The sequence below is a fragment of the Rana temporaria genome, unplaced genomic scaffold (genome assembly GCF_905171775.1).
Source record: "Rana temporaria unplaced genomic scaffold, aRanTem1.1, whole genome shotgun sequence".
Taxonomy (NCBI): Eukaryota; Metazoa; Chordata; class Amphibia; order Anura; family Ranidae; genus Rana; species Rana temporaria.
This window is the reverse complement of record NW_024404533.1, coordinates 52,759-68,189: the sequence shown is the minus strand read 5'-3', so window position 1 is coordinate 68,189 and position 15,431 is coordinate 52,759. Positions and strand designations below refer to the sequence as shown.

The 15,431-nt window shown below is 58.5% G+C and overlaps 1 protein-coding gene across 1 annotated transcript; it reads left to right on the top strand.

Annotated features, from left to right (window-relative positions):
* The first annotated feature begins 5,403 nt into the window (after window positions 1-5,403).
* Window positions 5,404-6,953, top strand: LOC120922160 (dentin sialophosphoprotein-like). The gene is made up of 2 exons (XM_040334624.1): window positions 5,404-5,587; window positions 5,743-6,953. The coding sequence occupies exons 1-2, from the start codon at window positions 5,404-5,406 to the stop codon at window positions 6,951-6,953; spliced, it is 1,395 nt and encodes a 464-aa protein (XP_040190558.1).
* Window positions 6,954-15,431: the final 8,478 nt, after the last annotated feature.

Here is a 15,431-nt window from a genome sequence, read left to right as displayed (position 1 = left end):
CCTCCCCTTCAGTCTTGCACAGGTGTACCGGCTCCTCCCCTTCACTGGTGCACAGGTGAATCGGCTCCTCCCCTTCAGTCTTGCACAGGTGAATCGGCTCCTCCCCTTCAGTCTTGCACAGGTGTACCGGCTCCTCCCCTTCAGTGGTGCACAGGTGTACCGGCTCCTCCCCTTCAGCCTTACACAGGCGTAATGGCTCCTCCCTTTCAGTCTTGCACAGGTGTACCGGCTCCTCCTCTTCAGTTTTACACAGGTGTACCGGCTCCTCCCCTTCAGGCTTACACAGGTGTAATGGCTCCTCCCCTTCAGTCTTGCACAGGTGTACCGGCTCCTCCTCTTCAGTCTTGCACAGGTGTACCGGCTCCTCCCCTTCAGTCTTGCACAGGTGTACCGGCTCCTCCCCTTCAGTCTTGCACAGGTGTACCGGCTCCTCCCCTTCAGTCTTGCACAGGTGTACCAGCTCCTCCTCTTCAGTCTTACACAGGTGTACCGGCTCCTCCCCTTCAGTCTTGCACAGGTGTACCGGCTCCTCCCCTTCAGTCTTGCACAGGTGTATCGGCTCCTCCCCTTCAGTCTTGCACAGGTGTACCAACTCCTCCCCTTCAGTCTTGCACAGGTGTATCGGCTCCTCCTCTTCAGTCTTACACAGGTGTACCGGCTCCTCCCTTTCAGTCTTGCACAGGTGTACCGGCTCCTCCCCTTCAGTCTTGCACAGGTGTATCGGCTCCTCCCCTTCAGTCTTGCACAGGTGTACCAACTCCTCCCCTTCAGTCTTGCACAGGTGTATCGGCTCCTCCCCTTCAGTCTTGCACAGGTGTACCGACTCCTCCCCTTCAGTCTTGCACAGGTGTACCGGCTCCTCCCCTCCAGTCTTGCACAGGTGTACAGGCTCCTCCCCTTCAGTCTTGTATAGGTGTACCGGCTCCTCCCCTTCAGTATTACACAGGTGTACCGGCTCCTCCCTTTCAGTCTTGCACAGGTGTACCGGCTCCTCCTCTTCAGTTTTACACAGGTGTACCGGCTCCTCCCCTTCAGGCTTACACAGGTGTAATGGCTCCTCCCCTTCAGCCTTACACAGGTGTATCGGCTCCTCCCCTTCAGTCTTGCACAGGTGTACCGGCTCCTCCCTTTCAGTCTTGCACAGGTGTACCGGCTCCTCCTCTTCAGTTTTACACAGGTGTACCGGCTCCTCCCCTTCAGGCTTACACAGGTGTAATGGCTCCTCCCCTTCAGTCTTGCACAGGTGTACCGGCTCCTCCTCTTCAGTCTTGCACAGGTGTACCGGCTCCTCCCCTTCAGTCTTGCACAGGTGTACCGGCTCCTCCCCTTCAGTCTTGCACAGGTGTACCGGCTCCTCCCCTTCAGTCTTGCACAGGTGTACCAGCTCCTCCTCTTCAGTCTTACACAGGTGTACCGGCTCCTCCCTTTCAGTCTTGCACTTGTGTACCGGCTCCTCCCCTTCAGTCTTGCACATGTGTACCGGCTCCTCCCCTTCAGTCTTGCACAGGTGTACCGGCTCCTCCCCTTCACTGGTGCACAGGTGAATCGGCTCCTCCCCTTCAGTCTTGCACAGGTGTATCGGCTCCTCCCCTTCAGTCTTGCACAGGTGTACCGGCTCCTCCCCTTCACTGGTGCACAGGTGAATCGGCTCCTCCCCTTCAGTCTTGCACAGGTGTATCGGCTCCTCCCCTTCAGTCTTGCACAGGTGTACCGGCTCCTCCCCTTCAGTGGTGCACAGGTGTACCGGCTCCTCCCCTTCAGCCTTACACAGGCGTAATGGCTCCTCCCTTTCAGTCTTGCACAGGTGTACCGGCTCCTCCTCTTCAGTTTTACACAGGTGTACCGGCTCCTCCCCTTCAGGCTTACACAGGTGTAATGGCTCCTCCCCTTCAGTCTTGCACAGGTGTACCGGCTCCTCCTCTTCAGTCTTGCACAGGTGTACCGGCTCCTCCCCTTCAGTCTTGCACAGGTGTACCGGCTCCTCCCCTTCAGTCTTGCACAGGTGTACCGGCTCCTCCCCTTCAGTCTTGCACAGGTGTACCAGCTCCTCCTCTTCAGTCTTACACAGGTGTACCGGCTCCTCCCTTTCAGTCTTGCACAGGTGTACCGGCTCCTCCCCTTCAGTCTTGCACAGGTGTATCGGCTCCTCCCCTTCAGTCTTGCACAGGTGTACCAACTCCTCCCCTTCAGTCTTGCACAGGTGTATCGGCTCCTCCTCTTCAGTCTTACACAGGTGTACCGGCTCCTCCCTTTCAGTCTTGCACAGGTGTACCGGCTCCTCCCCTTCAGTCTTGCACAGGTGTATCGGCTCCTCCCCTTCAGTCTTGCACAGGTGTACCAACTCCTCCCCTTCAGTCTTGCACAGGTGTATCGGCTCCTCCCCTTCAGTCTTGCACAGGTGTACCGACTCCTCCCCTTCAGTCTTGCACAGGTGTACCGGCTCCTCCCCTCCAGTCTTGCACAGGTGTACAGGCTCCTCCCCTTCAGTCTTGTATAGGTGTACCGGCTCCTCCCCTTCAGTATTACACAGGTGTACCGGCTCCTCCCCTTCACTCTTGCACAGGTGTATCGGCTCCTCCCCTGAACTGAAAAGTCTTCCTCTGATATCACCGCACACTGTGAGCTTCTCACCATGTGCATTAGAAGCTGCAGCAAGTCAGATAGAGCCCCACCCCATTTCCTGATTGGAGGACGTCCAGCATCATCTAGATCTTCTCTCCAGCCTGACTGTCCCAGGCCCCACCCCTTTTATTCATTGGAGACTTGGCATTACAATGTGGGCGTTACCTATGCAAATACAGCCTGTCTAGGACCACCCACTCCTCCCAGACTGACTCCACCCATCAAGGCATTCTGCTATTTACATAACTCCTCCCACTGCTTGCATCAGGACTGAGGCCGGGGAGGTCAGGAAGATATGTACCGCCCCCTGATGGCCCCTCCCACCAGCCGTGATCTGCCTGCATTGCATAGAGGGGCACAGAGACCCGGTGATGACATCATTGGGTGTAAATGAAGGTCTGTGATGAGAATGGAAAGAATTCATATAATAATGTGATAATCATGTAGATGGGGGGCGGGGGGAGGTAGATGGGGGGGAGGGGATGTAGATGGGGGGGAGGGGATATAGATGGGGGGGGGGGGGGGGTGTAGATGGGGGGAGGCGAGGTAGATGGGGGGCAGGGAGAGGGGATGTAGATTGGGGGGGGGGGGTAGATGGGGGGAGGCGAGGTAGATGGGGGGCAGGGGGAGGGGATGTAGATTGGGGGGGGGATGTAGATGGGGGGAGGCGAGGTAGATGGGGGGCAGGGGGAGGGGATGTAGATTGGGGGAGGCGAGGTAGATGGGGCGGGGGGAGGGGATGTAGCGTCTCGGCACACATGGACGGGCTCCAGTCTTTGTACAGACACCATTGTGAAATCACAGACCGCATTTCATCACCGCCCCCTCCCCCGCCCGCCGTGTCCCCATCGCCACTTCCTCCCCTCTGACACCGATCATGTGAGACACAGGGACTCCTCCACATTACACTTTATACTGTGAGGATGGGGGAGGGAAGGTGTGACCCCGGGGTGTGACACCCCCCCATAGCACCGGGGGACAGGGGTAGGTGGGAACATGCCTGTGTCACCCTCACCACAGGGAGATTTTCCCTCACTTCCTGTCCCGGTGACAACTGTAAGGAAAGGGGAGGAGTTGTCACCGGGACAGGAAGGTAAAAAAATGTCACCCCATAGGAGGAATTGTCATCACTTCCTGTCCAGACAGGAAATGAAGGAAAATCTCCCCAAAAGGTGACAAAGATGGAGATAAAAACCTGACAGAGGCTCTAATCCCTCCGGCTCCATCCGAATCCCGATTCCACCACGGGGTCGCGGTGGAATCGGGTGACGGGGTCGCGGTGGAATCGGGTGACGGGGTCGCGGTGGAATCGGGTGAGGGGGTCGCTGTGGAATCGGATGAGGGGGTCGTGGTGGAATCGGGTGACGGGGGTCGCGGTGGAATCGGGTGACGGGGTCGCGGTGGAATCGGGTGACGGGGTCGCGGTGGAATCGGGTGAGGGGGTCGCGGTGGAATCGGGTGAGGGGGTTGCGGTGGAATCGGGTGATGGGGTCGCGGTGGAATCGGGTGACTGGGTCGCGGTGGAATCGGGTGAGGGGGTCGCTGTGGAATCGGATGAGGGGGTCGTGGTGGAATCGGGTGACGGTGGAATCGGGTGACGGGGGTCGCGGTGGAATCGGGTGACGGGGTCGCGGTGGAATCGGGTCGCGGTGGAATCGGGTGACGGGGTCGCGGTGGAATCGGGTGACGGTGGAATCGGGTGACGGGGGTCGCGGTGGAATCGGGTGACGGGGTCGCGGTGGAATCGGGTCGCGGTGGAATCGGGTGACGGGGTCGCGGTGGAATCGGGTGACGGTGGAATCGGGTGACGGGGTCGCGGTGGAATCGGGTGAGGGGGTCGCAGTGGAATCGGGTGACGGGGTGACGGTGGATTTGGGTGACGGGGTCGCGGTGGAATCGGGTGACGGAGTCATGGTGGAATCGGGTGAGGGGGTCGCGGTGGAATCGAGTGACAGGGTCGCGGTGGAATCGAGTGACAGGGTCGCGGTGGAATCGGGTGACGGGGTGGCGGTGGAATCGGGTGACGGGGTCGCAGTGGAATCGAGTGACAGGGTCGCGGTGGAATCGAGTGACAGGGTCGCGGTGGAATCGAGTGACGGGGTCGCAGTGGAATCGAGTGACAGGGTCGCGGTGGAATCGAGTGACAGGGTCGCGGTGGAATCGGGTGACGGGGTGGCGGTGGAATCGGGTGAGGGGGTCGCGGTGGAATCGGGTGACGGGGTCGCAGTGGAATCGAGTGACAGGGTCGCGGTGGAATCGAGTGACGGGGTCGCAGTGGAATCGAGTGACAGGGTCGCGGTGGAATCGAGTGACGGGGTCGCGGTGGAATCGGGTGACGGGGTCGCGGTGGAATCGGGTGACGGGGTCGCGGTGGAATCGGGTGACAGGGTGGCGGTGGAATCGGGTGAGGGGGTGGCGGTGGAATCGGGTGAGGGGGTCGTGGTGGAATCGGATGAGGGGGTCGTGGTGGAATCGGGTGACGGTGGAATCGGGTGACGGGGGTGGCGGTGGAATCGGGTGAGGGGGTCGCGGTGGAATCGGGTGACGGGGTCGCGGTGGAATCGGGTGACTGGGTCGCGGTGGAATCGGGTGAAGGAGTCGCGGTGGAATCGGGTGACGGGGTCGCGGTGGAATCGGGTGACGGGGTCGCGGTGGAATCGGGTGACGGGGTCGCGGTGGAATCGGGTGACGGGGTCGCGGTGGAATCGGGTGACGGGGTGGCGGTGGAATCGGGTGAGGGGGTGGCGGTGGAATCGGGTGAGGGGGTCGTGGTGGAATCGGATGAGGGGGTCGTGGTGGAATCGGGTGACGGTGGAATCGGGTGACGGGGTGGCGGTGGAATCGGGTGAGGGGGTCGCGGTGGAATCGGGTGACGGGGTCGCGGTGGAATCGGGTGAGGGGGTCGCTGTGGAATCGGATGAGGGGGTCGCTGTGGAATCGGGTGAGGGGGTCGCTGTGGAATCGGGTGAGGGGGTCGCTGTGGAATCGGGTGAGGGGGTCACGGTGGAATCGGGTGACGGTGGAATCGGGTGACGGGGGTCGCGGTGGAATCGGGTGACGGGGTCGCTGTGGAATCGGGTGACGGGGTCGCTGTGGAATCGGGTGACGGGGGTGCGGTAGAATCGGGTGACGGGGTCGCGGTGGAATCGGGTGACGGGGTCGCGGTGGAATCAGGTGACGGGGGTGCGGTAGAATCGGGTGACGGGGTCGCGGTGGAATCGGGTGACGGGGTCGCGGTGGAATCGGGTGAGGGGGTCGCGGTGGAATCGGGTGAGGGGGTCGCAGTGGAATCGGGTGACGGGGTGGCGGTGGAATCGGGTGAGGGGGTCGCGGTGGAATCGGGTGACGGGGTGGCGGTGGAATCGGGTGAGGGGGTCGCGGTGGAATCGGGTGACGGGGTGGCGGTGGAATCAGGTGACGGGGTCGCGGTAGAATCGGGTGAAGGGGTCGCGGTGGAATCGGGTGACGGGGTCGCAGTGGAATCGGGTGAAGGGGTCGTGGTGAAATCGGGTGACGGGGTCGCGGTGGAATCGGGTGACAGGGTCGCGGTGGAATCGAGTGACAGGGTCGCGGTGGAATCGGGTGACGGGGTGGCGGTGGAATCGGGTGACGGGGTCGCAGTGGAATCGAGTGACAGGGTCGCGGTGGAATCGAGTGACAGGGTCGCGGTGGAATCGAGTGACGGGGTCGCAGTGGAATCGAGTGACAGGGTCGCGGTGGAATCGAGTGACAGGGTCGCGGTGGAATCGGGTGACGGGGTGGCGGTGGAATCGGGTGACGGGGTCGCGGTGGAATCGGGTGAGGGGGTCGCAGTGGAATCGGGTGACGGGGTGACGGTGGAATCGGGTGAAGGGGTCGTGGTGGAATCGGGTGACGGGGTCGCGGTGGAATCGGGTGACGGGGTCGCGGTGGAATCGGGTGAGGGGGTCGCAGTGGAATCGGGTGACGGGGTGACGGTGGATTTGGGTGACGGGGTCGCGGTGGAATCGGGTGACGGAGTCATGGTGGAATCGGGTGAGGGGGTCGCGGTGGAATCGAGTGACAGGGTCGCGGTGGAATCGAGTGACAGGGTCGCGGTGGAATCGGGTGACGGGGTGGCGGTGGAATCGGGTGACGGGGTCGCAGTGGAATCGAGTGACAGGGTCGCGGTGGAATCGAGTGACAGGGTCGCGGTGGAATCGAGTGACGGGGTCGCAGTGGAATCGAGTGACAGGGTCGCGGTGGAATCGAGTGACGGGGTCGCAGTGGAATCGAGTGACAGGGTCGCGGTGGAATCGAGTGACGGGGTCGCGGTGGAATCGGGTGACGGGGGTCGCGGTGGAATCGGGTGACGGGGTCGCGGTGGAATCGGGTGACGGGGGTCGCGGTGGAATCGGGTGAGGGGGTGGCGGTGGAATCGGGTGAGGGGGTCGTGGTGGAATCGGATGAGGGGGTCGTGGTGGAATCGGGTGACGGTGGAATCGGGTGACGGGGTGGCGGTGGAATCGGGTGAGGGGGTCGCGGTGGAATCGGGTGACGGGGTCGCGGTGGAATCGGGTGAAGGGGTCGCGGTGGAATCGGGTGACTGGGTCGCGGTGGAATCGGGTGAAGGGGTCGCGGTGGAATCGGGTGACGGGGTCGCGGTGGAATCGGGTGACGGGGTCGCGGTGGAATCGGGTGACGGGGTCGCGGTGGAATCGGGTGACGGGGTCGCGGTGGAATCGGGTGACGGGGTGGCGGTGGAATCGGGTGAGGGGGTGGCGGTGGAATCGGGTGAGGGGGTCGTGGTGGAATCGGATGAGGGGGTCGTGGTGGAATCGGGTGACGGTGGAATCGGGTGACGGGGTGGCGGTGGAATCGGGTGAGGGGGTCGCGGTGGAATCGGGTGACGGGGTCGCGGTGGAATCGGGTGACTGGGTCGCGGTGGAATCGGGTGAGGGGGTCGCTGTGGAATCGGATGAGGGGGTCGTGGTGGAATCGGGTGACGGTGGAATCGGGTGACGGGGGTCGCGGTGGAATCGGGTGACGGGGTCGCTGTGGAATCGGGTGACGGGGTCGCTGTGGAATCGGGTGACGGGGTGACGGTGGAATCGGGTGACGGGGTCGCGGTGGAATCAGGTGACGGGGGTGCGGTAGAATCGGGTGACGGGGTCGCGGTGGAATCGGGTGACGGGGTCGCGGTGGAATCGGGTGAGGGGGTCGCGGTGGAATCGGGTGAGGGAGTCGCAGTGGAATCGGGTGACGGGGTGGCGGTGGAATCGGGTGAGGGGGTCGCGGTGGAATCGGGTGACGGGGTGGCGGTGGAATCGGGTGAGGGGGTCGCGGTGGAATCGGGTGACGGGGTGGCGGTGGAATCAGGTGACGGGGTCGCGGTAGAATCGGGTGAAGGGGTCGCGGTGGAATCGGGTGACGGGGTCGCAGTGGAATCGGGTGAAGGGGTCGCGGTGAAATCGGGTGACGGGGTCGCGGTGGAATCGGGTGACGGGGTCGCGGTGGAATCGGGTGACGGGGGTCGCGGTGGAATCGGGTGACGGGGTCGCGGTGGAATCGGGTGACGGGGTCGCGGTGGAATCGGGTGAAGGGGTCGCGGTGAAATCGGGTGACGGGGTCGCGGTGGAATCGGGTGACGGGGTCGCGGTGGAATCGGGTGACGGGGTCGCGGTGGAATCGGGTGACGGGGTCGCGGTGGAATCGGGTGACGGGGTCGCGGTGGAATCGGGTGAGGGGGTCGCGGTGGAATCGGGTGAGGGGGTCGCGGTGGAATCGGGTGACGGGGGTCGCGGTGGAATCGGGTGACGGGGTCGCGGTGGAATCGGGTGACGGGGGTCGCGGTGGAATCGGGTGACGGGGTCGCGGTGGAATCGGGTGAGGTGGTCGCGATGGAATCGGGTGACGGGGTCGCGGTGGAATCGGGTGAGGGGGTCGGGGTGGAAACGGGTGAGGGGGTGGCGGTGGAATCGGGTGACGGGGTCGCGGTGGAATCGGGTGACGGGGGTCGCGGTGGAATCGAGTGACAGGGTCGCGGTGGAATCGAGTGACGGGGTCGCAGTGGAATCGAGTGACAGGGTCGCGGTGGAATCGAGTGACGGGGTCGCGGTGGAATCGGGTGACGGGGTCGCGGTGGAATCGGGTGACGGGGTCGCGGTGGAATCGGGTGACGGGGTCGCGGTGGAATCGGGTGACGGGGTCGCGGTGGAATCGGATGAAGGGGTCGCGGTGGAATTGGGTGAGAGGGTCAGGGTGGAAACGGGTGACGGTGGAATCGGGTGACGGGGGTCGCGGTGGAATCGGGTGACGGTGGAATCGGGTGACGGGGGTCGCGGTGGAATCGGGTGACGGGGGTCGCGGTTGAATCGGGTGATGTCATCGCGGTTTAATCGGGTGAAGGGGTCGTGGTGGAATATGGTAATGGGGTCGCGGTGGAATCGGGTGAGGTGGTCGCGGTGGAATCGGGTGATGGGGTCGCGGTGGAATCGGGTGACGGGGTCGCGGTGGAATCGGGTGACGGGGGTCGCGGTGGAATCGGGTGACGGGGGTCGCGGTGGAATCGGGTGACGGGGTCGCGGTGGAATCGGGTGACGGGGTCGCGGTGGAATCGGGTGAGGGGGTCGGGGTGGAATCGGGTAAGGGGGTCGCGGTGGAATCGGGTGACAGGGTCGCGGTGGAATCGGGTGATGGTGGAATCGGGTGACGGGGTCGCGGTGGAATCGGGTGACGAGGTCGCTGTGGAATCGGGTGAGGGGGTCGCGGTGGAATCGGGTGACGGGGTCGCGGTGGAATCGGGTGAGGGGTCGCGGTGGAATCGGGTGACGGGGTCGCGGTGGAATCGGGTGACGGGGTCGCGGTGGAATCGGGTGACGGGGTCGCGGTGGAATCGGGTGACGGGGTCGCGGTGGAATCGGGTGACGGGGTCGCCGTGGAATCGGGTGACGGGGTGGCGGTGGAATCGGCTGACGGGGTTATTATGTGGTGTGAAGTAGATCAGAGTCCAATTTATATCTTCAGATAACTCAGCAGACTGATTGGTGACGGGGGAGGGGGGTAAAGTCCAGGGGGGGGGGGGAGGGGGTGACACAGTGACAGCGCAGATTAGAGGGGTGTGGCCGGACAAAACATCGATGTCACCATTTATCTCCGACAATAAGGAAGTTCTAGAAATGGAACATTGCTACAATGTGTCATTAATCTGTAATTCTATATACAGGGCCTGGAAAAAGTATTCATACCCCTTGATATTTGCCACACTTTCTTATGTTAGAACCAAAAACATAAATGTATTTGTGATACATTTGCCTATATGTCTCAGTGTACTGCTCCCTGCTAGCCATGGGTAGAGGTAGAAAGGAATTTCATGTGTGATTCATTCCTCTGACAGGTTATTGACGTGCTAATGTCCCCTCACTATTCTAAAGGTTAATTGATCTATTGTGTTGTGTAAAGAAGATCTGTGTTTACCCTTAAAAGATGAGTATTGTATCATCAGGCTAAATGATTAGAGAAGTAGTATGTTAATTATTCTGATTGCTTCAGTGTAGTAATTAACTCCAGTGATGTCTTTATCTAAAGAAACGTGTCTGCATGGTCGGCTCCGACTTGTCTCCTATAATCTGTATGGGAAACCCCACTGTGTGAGGGGGGGCGTTCCTAACAGGCTGTAACCACATATAAGCTGAGTTTTTGTGTCAATAAAGTGTCTTGGTTCCAGCATCCAGTCTTGACTCATGTGTGGGGAATCCTGTGATGTTCTTGTATGAAGAGGAGGGAATGCTTGACGGGGATATCATACCGATACCGTCACAAATTGGTTGGCAGCAGCGGGATCTTCCCTTCTACTCTCCTTCACACCCGGATTCCAAGCAGACACTGGAAGAACTACTGGAAGGATTGCTAGCAACAAAACCAAGCGGGTCATCATAGCGGAATCAATGGAGATAGACCAGGAGGACGGGATTGCAGCAACGCCAGCAGTACAAGAGATGGATACACCAGTGATTCAGGAGGAGGAATCGCCAGCCAACAAGCTAATGAGAGAGAAGCTAGCGTGGTTCGGCCCGAACCCAACGCCGGATGTGGTGCTGAAAGTGATGGACCTGTTAGCGGAGGAGGCTAAACAAATAAGGGACGCAGAACTACAGAAGGCTAAACAAATAAGAGACACAGAACTACAGAAGGCTAAACAAATAAGGGACGCAGAACTACAGGAGGCTAAAGAAATAAGAGACGCAGAGCTACAGAAGGCTAAACAAATAAGGGACGCAGAACTACAGAAGGATAAACAAATAAGGGACGCAGAACTACAGTTAAAACTGGCAGCAGTCCAACAAGCAGCCGCACCTTCTCCGTACAGTGAGTACAGCACAGCAGACGCAAGGAAGATTCCGTTTAGCGCTTTTAAAGCTTTTGATGAAAAGGACTGTGAGATTGATAACTTCCTGGCGGATTTTGAGCGACAATGTAACCTGCACCGAATAGCTAGAGGAGAGTGGGTTGCAATATTGTCAGGCAAACTGTCAGGCAAAGCTTCTGATGCTTTCCGGACCGTGCCAGATCAGGATATCCATAGCTACGCCCGGGTTAAAGAAGTGCTCCTGGCTCGTTATGCAGTAACCCCAGAGTCCCACCGACAGAAGTTCAGGGACTCACGCAAAACCACGAAAGACTCTTACGCAGAATGGGCATGCCAGCTGTCCCTGTCGGCCTCTAACTGGGTTAACAGCAGCCAGGCCACCACCGCAGAGGACATTTTGCAACTAATGCTCCTGGAGCAATTTTACAATCACATCCAGACGGATGTCAAAGATTGGGTGAGAGATCGCAGGCCCATGACTCTACCAGAGGCCGCTAAGTTGGCGGATGAATATGCGGATACTCGCAAGACGAACCAGATCACACCACAGGAACAACCTCCACCACAAACGGTGCCCTCCCACCCACCAGCCGCTAGATACCAACCTCCTAACAGACCGGTGACATCTAGCCCTCGCTATCCACGCCAGGAGGACAACGAACAACGCTGCTTCCGGTGCAAACAGTTGGGTCACTTTAAGCAGAATTGCCCCATGAATGACAACACCAGGTCAAATTGGTCTCAACCTGGGTACCGCCCACCAGCAGCAGCCCATTGTGTAGACTCGGCTTGGGATCCCCAGGAGCGGGGTCGGGAAGAACCATTGGGCACCCCTTACGAAGCCCTCATGGTACAATCTGTTATTACGGACAACAGGGAACACCATTGTCAGCTGGTCATGGGCTCCAGCCCTGAGCCGGAGGGGCCCTGGAGGGAGCTGGGCAGAAAGAGGCACCGCCGGCCACCCTTCAAGAAGAAGAGGTCCTGGAAGCCGTATAACAAGCTGACCTGGGAGGAGAATAAGCGACTGGAGGAGAGGGAGTCGCAGCGGGCGTCCCAGATGCGGGCCGAGATGTTCGCCAAGGGCCCACCGGTGGCCCCTTACACCACCACCCAGTTCCTGATGATGAAGGACCACGTGGAGAGCCTGCAGGACATGAGCAAGCAGGAGCTGATCCGTGAGTACATGGAGCTGGAGGAGTGCATAAGCCGCATGGAGGAGGAGAACAACCACCTGAGGTCACAGCGGGCTGACCCCCCCAGGCTCCATGAACTGGAGATGGAGCTGGAGAAGCTCCAAGAGGAGAACCGGCGGCTGCGGAGGGAGCAGGGGGTGGCTGACCTTATGGGGCTCTGAGTCCCCTCTCTCCCCCCCCCCCGGACTCTGAGCACCAGTGCTACAACAAATATAACTTTTCCTTTTTATGAATCTCCTGTGATTGTCACTTCAGAGCCATAACCTGCCCCCTCCCATAGCGGGACACCTAGACGGCGGCGCACAGACCCATTCGCTGTCTTCACACTGACTTCTGGTGACTTTGCAGATCGCACAAAGACTTGGGGACTGACCGGCGTGTGATCTGACGACCCGGTGACATACCTGAGTCTGAAGCAGTTGTCAAGAGAGGTCAGTCATGCCAAACGGAGTTAACCTCGGACTAAAAGCTCTGAACCCGTCAACCCTACTGGACCAGGGAAGGTCCAACCGGATTTGCCGGAGCAGGGAGCAAAAGGGGGGCCATTGTGATACATTTGCCTATATGTCTCAGTGTACTGCTCCCTGCTAGCCATGGGTAGATGTAGAAAGGAATTTCATGTGTGATTCATTCCTCTGACAGGTTATTGACGTGCTAATGTCCCCTCACTATTCTAAACGTTAATTGATCTATTGTGTTGTGTAAAGAAGATCTGTGTTTACCCTTAAAAGATGAGTATTGTATCATCAGGCTAAATGATTAGAGAAGTAGTATGTTAATTATTCTGATTGCTTCAGTGTAGTAATTAACTCCACTGATGTCTTTATCTAAAGAAACGTGTCTGCAGGGTCGGCTCCGACTTGTCTCCTATAATCTGTATGGGAAACCCCACTGTGTGAGGGGGGCGTTCCTAACAGGCTGTAACCACATATAAGCTGAGTTTTTGTGTCAATAAAGTGTCTTGGTTCCAGCATCCAGTCTTGACTCATGTGTGGGGAATCCTGTGATGTTCTTGTATGAAGAGGAGGGAATGCTTGACGGGGATATCATACCGATACCGTCACAGTATTTTATAGGGATTTTATGTGAGAGACACAAAGGCCCCGGATTCACATACATTGGCGCATATTTATGCCGGTGTAGCGCAGAGCGGCAAGCACAGTATTCACAAAGCACTCCCTGTCAAATCTGCGCTGGGTTTCCTCGGCGTGACCCCATGCAAATGATGTGCCGAGTAACAGACAAGTACAAGTGGACGCAACCCAGTGCGCATGCTCAGAATCACATCGGAACTACTCCCTAAGATACGCCGGATCACTGCCTACGACGTGAACGTAACCTACGCCCAGCCCTATTCATGTACAACGTAAATGACGTAAAATACGACGGCTGTTCCCTGGTCCATACCTTTGCATGAGTTGCGCCTCATAGATGGGGAATAACTATATGCCGGACGTACGACTTACGCAAACCGCGTATATTATGCGCCGGGCGCAACTACGTTCGTGAATCGACGTATCTCCCTCATTTGCATATTTGCAATGAGGCGGCCAGCGTAAATATGCGCACCACGATACGCCGGCGTAGGAAAGTTACGTCGGTCGGATGAAGCCTATTTTCAGGCGTATCTCAGTTTATGGGCACGGCGCACAGATATGACGGTGCATAGTTAGGCTGCATTCACACCTAGGCGTAGGCGATTTGATGCATTTTTTACCACGATTTGCCGCGCCAAATTGCGGCGTTTGAGTGATTACACATTGTGTAATATGGCCGAAGACGCCTGAAAAAAAGGGTCAGGGACTTGTTTTGAGCTTTAGGCGTTTGGTGTTCGGCGTGATGTGAACCATTTCCATAGCTGACAATGTTAAATCACCCCTCCAGCGTATTGCAGGCTGCCATAGCGGCGGGCGTCGGGCGTGAAAACGCCTAGGTGTGAATGGAGCCTTACACTTACGCAGCGTATCTCGAGATATGTTGGCGTAAGTGCTTAGGCTCCATTCACACCTAGGCGTTTTCACGCCCGCCGCCCGCCGCTATTGCAGCCTGCAATACGCTGGAGGGGTGATTTAACATTGTCGGCTATGGAGATGGTTCACATCTCCACGCCGAACGCCGAAACGCCGTACGCCTGAAGCTCAAAACAAGTCCCGGACCTTTTTTTCAGGCGGCTTTCGGCGTTCGGCATAGCCGACAATGTTTTGCGGACACATGGAGCGGACACAGAAACGGTCCACTCCGTGTGAAAGGACCCTGAGGCTCCATTAACACCTCAGCCTAGGTGATCTGCCGCGTATTGCGGCGACATCAAATAGGCGTTTTGTCCCAAGATTTGCGGCGAAAAAACGGGACGTTTTAAACATTGTTTTTTGCTGGAGGGGTACATTTTTTACATGGTCGGCTATGCCCGAACGCCGAAGCCGCCCGAAAAAAAGGGTCCGGGACTTCTTTCGAGCTTCTGGCGTCTCGGCGTTTGGAGTGGAGATATGAACCATCTCCATAGCCGACCATGTAAAATCACCCCTCCAGCGTATTAGGGGCGGCTGCGGCATCGCGCTTCAGGCGTATATACGCCTAGGTGTGAATGCAGCCTAAATCTGTGAAAAGTGTGGGGGGGAGGGGAGGGTTCAGCTTCCAGCAGGACAATGACCCTAGACAGAGGTGTTGAGAATTGTGAGTGGAATTGCAGCCAATCAGAGGCCTCCTCTCATCATCGCCCCTGTACAGTCAGACTAACAGCTGAAAGGTGATTGGCTGTGATGGGGTCCATACAAGTGATGTGTTCCAGCCAGTCAGTGTGTTTCCCTCACACACCTCTGAGGCGGCGTACACACGATCAGTCCATCCGATGAGAATGGTTCTTCGCTGAAGCAGACTGACGGTCTGATGTGCGTACGCACCATCGTTCCAAAATCCGATCGTGTGACGTAAAACACAACAACGTGCTGAAAAAAGCAACGTTCAATGCTTCCAAGCATGCGTCGACTAGATTCTGAGCATGCGCGGGTTTTGAACCGATGCTTTTGTGTACTAACCATCGGTTTGGATCGATCGGTCAGTGGTCCATCGGTTCGATTTTAAAGCAAGTTCTATAATTTTAAAAGACCGATGGGGCGTACACACGGACGGTTTGGACCGATGGGGCGTACACACGGACGGTTTGGACCGATGAAACTGAACTTCGGTCCGTTTTCATCGGTTTGGACCGATGGCGTGTACACACGGACGGTTTGGACCGATGGGGCGTACACACGGACGGTTTGGACCGATGGCGTGTACACACGGAC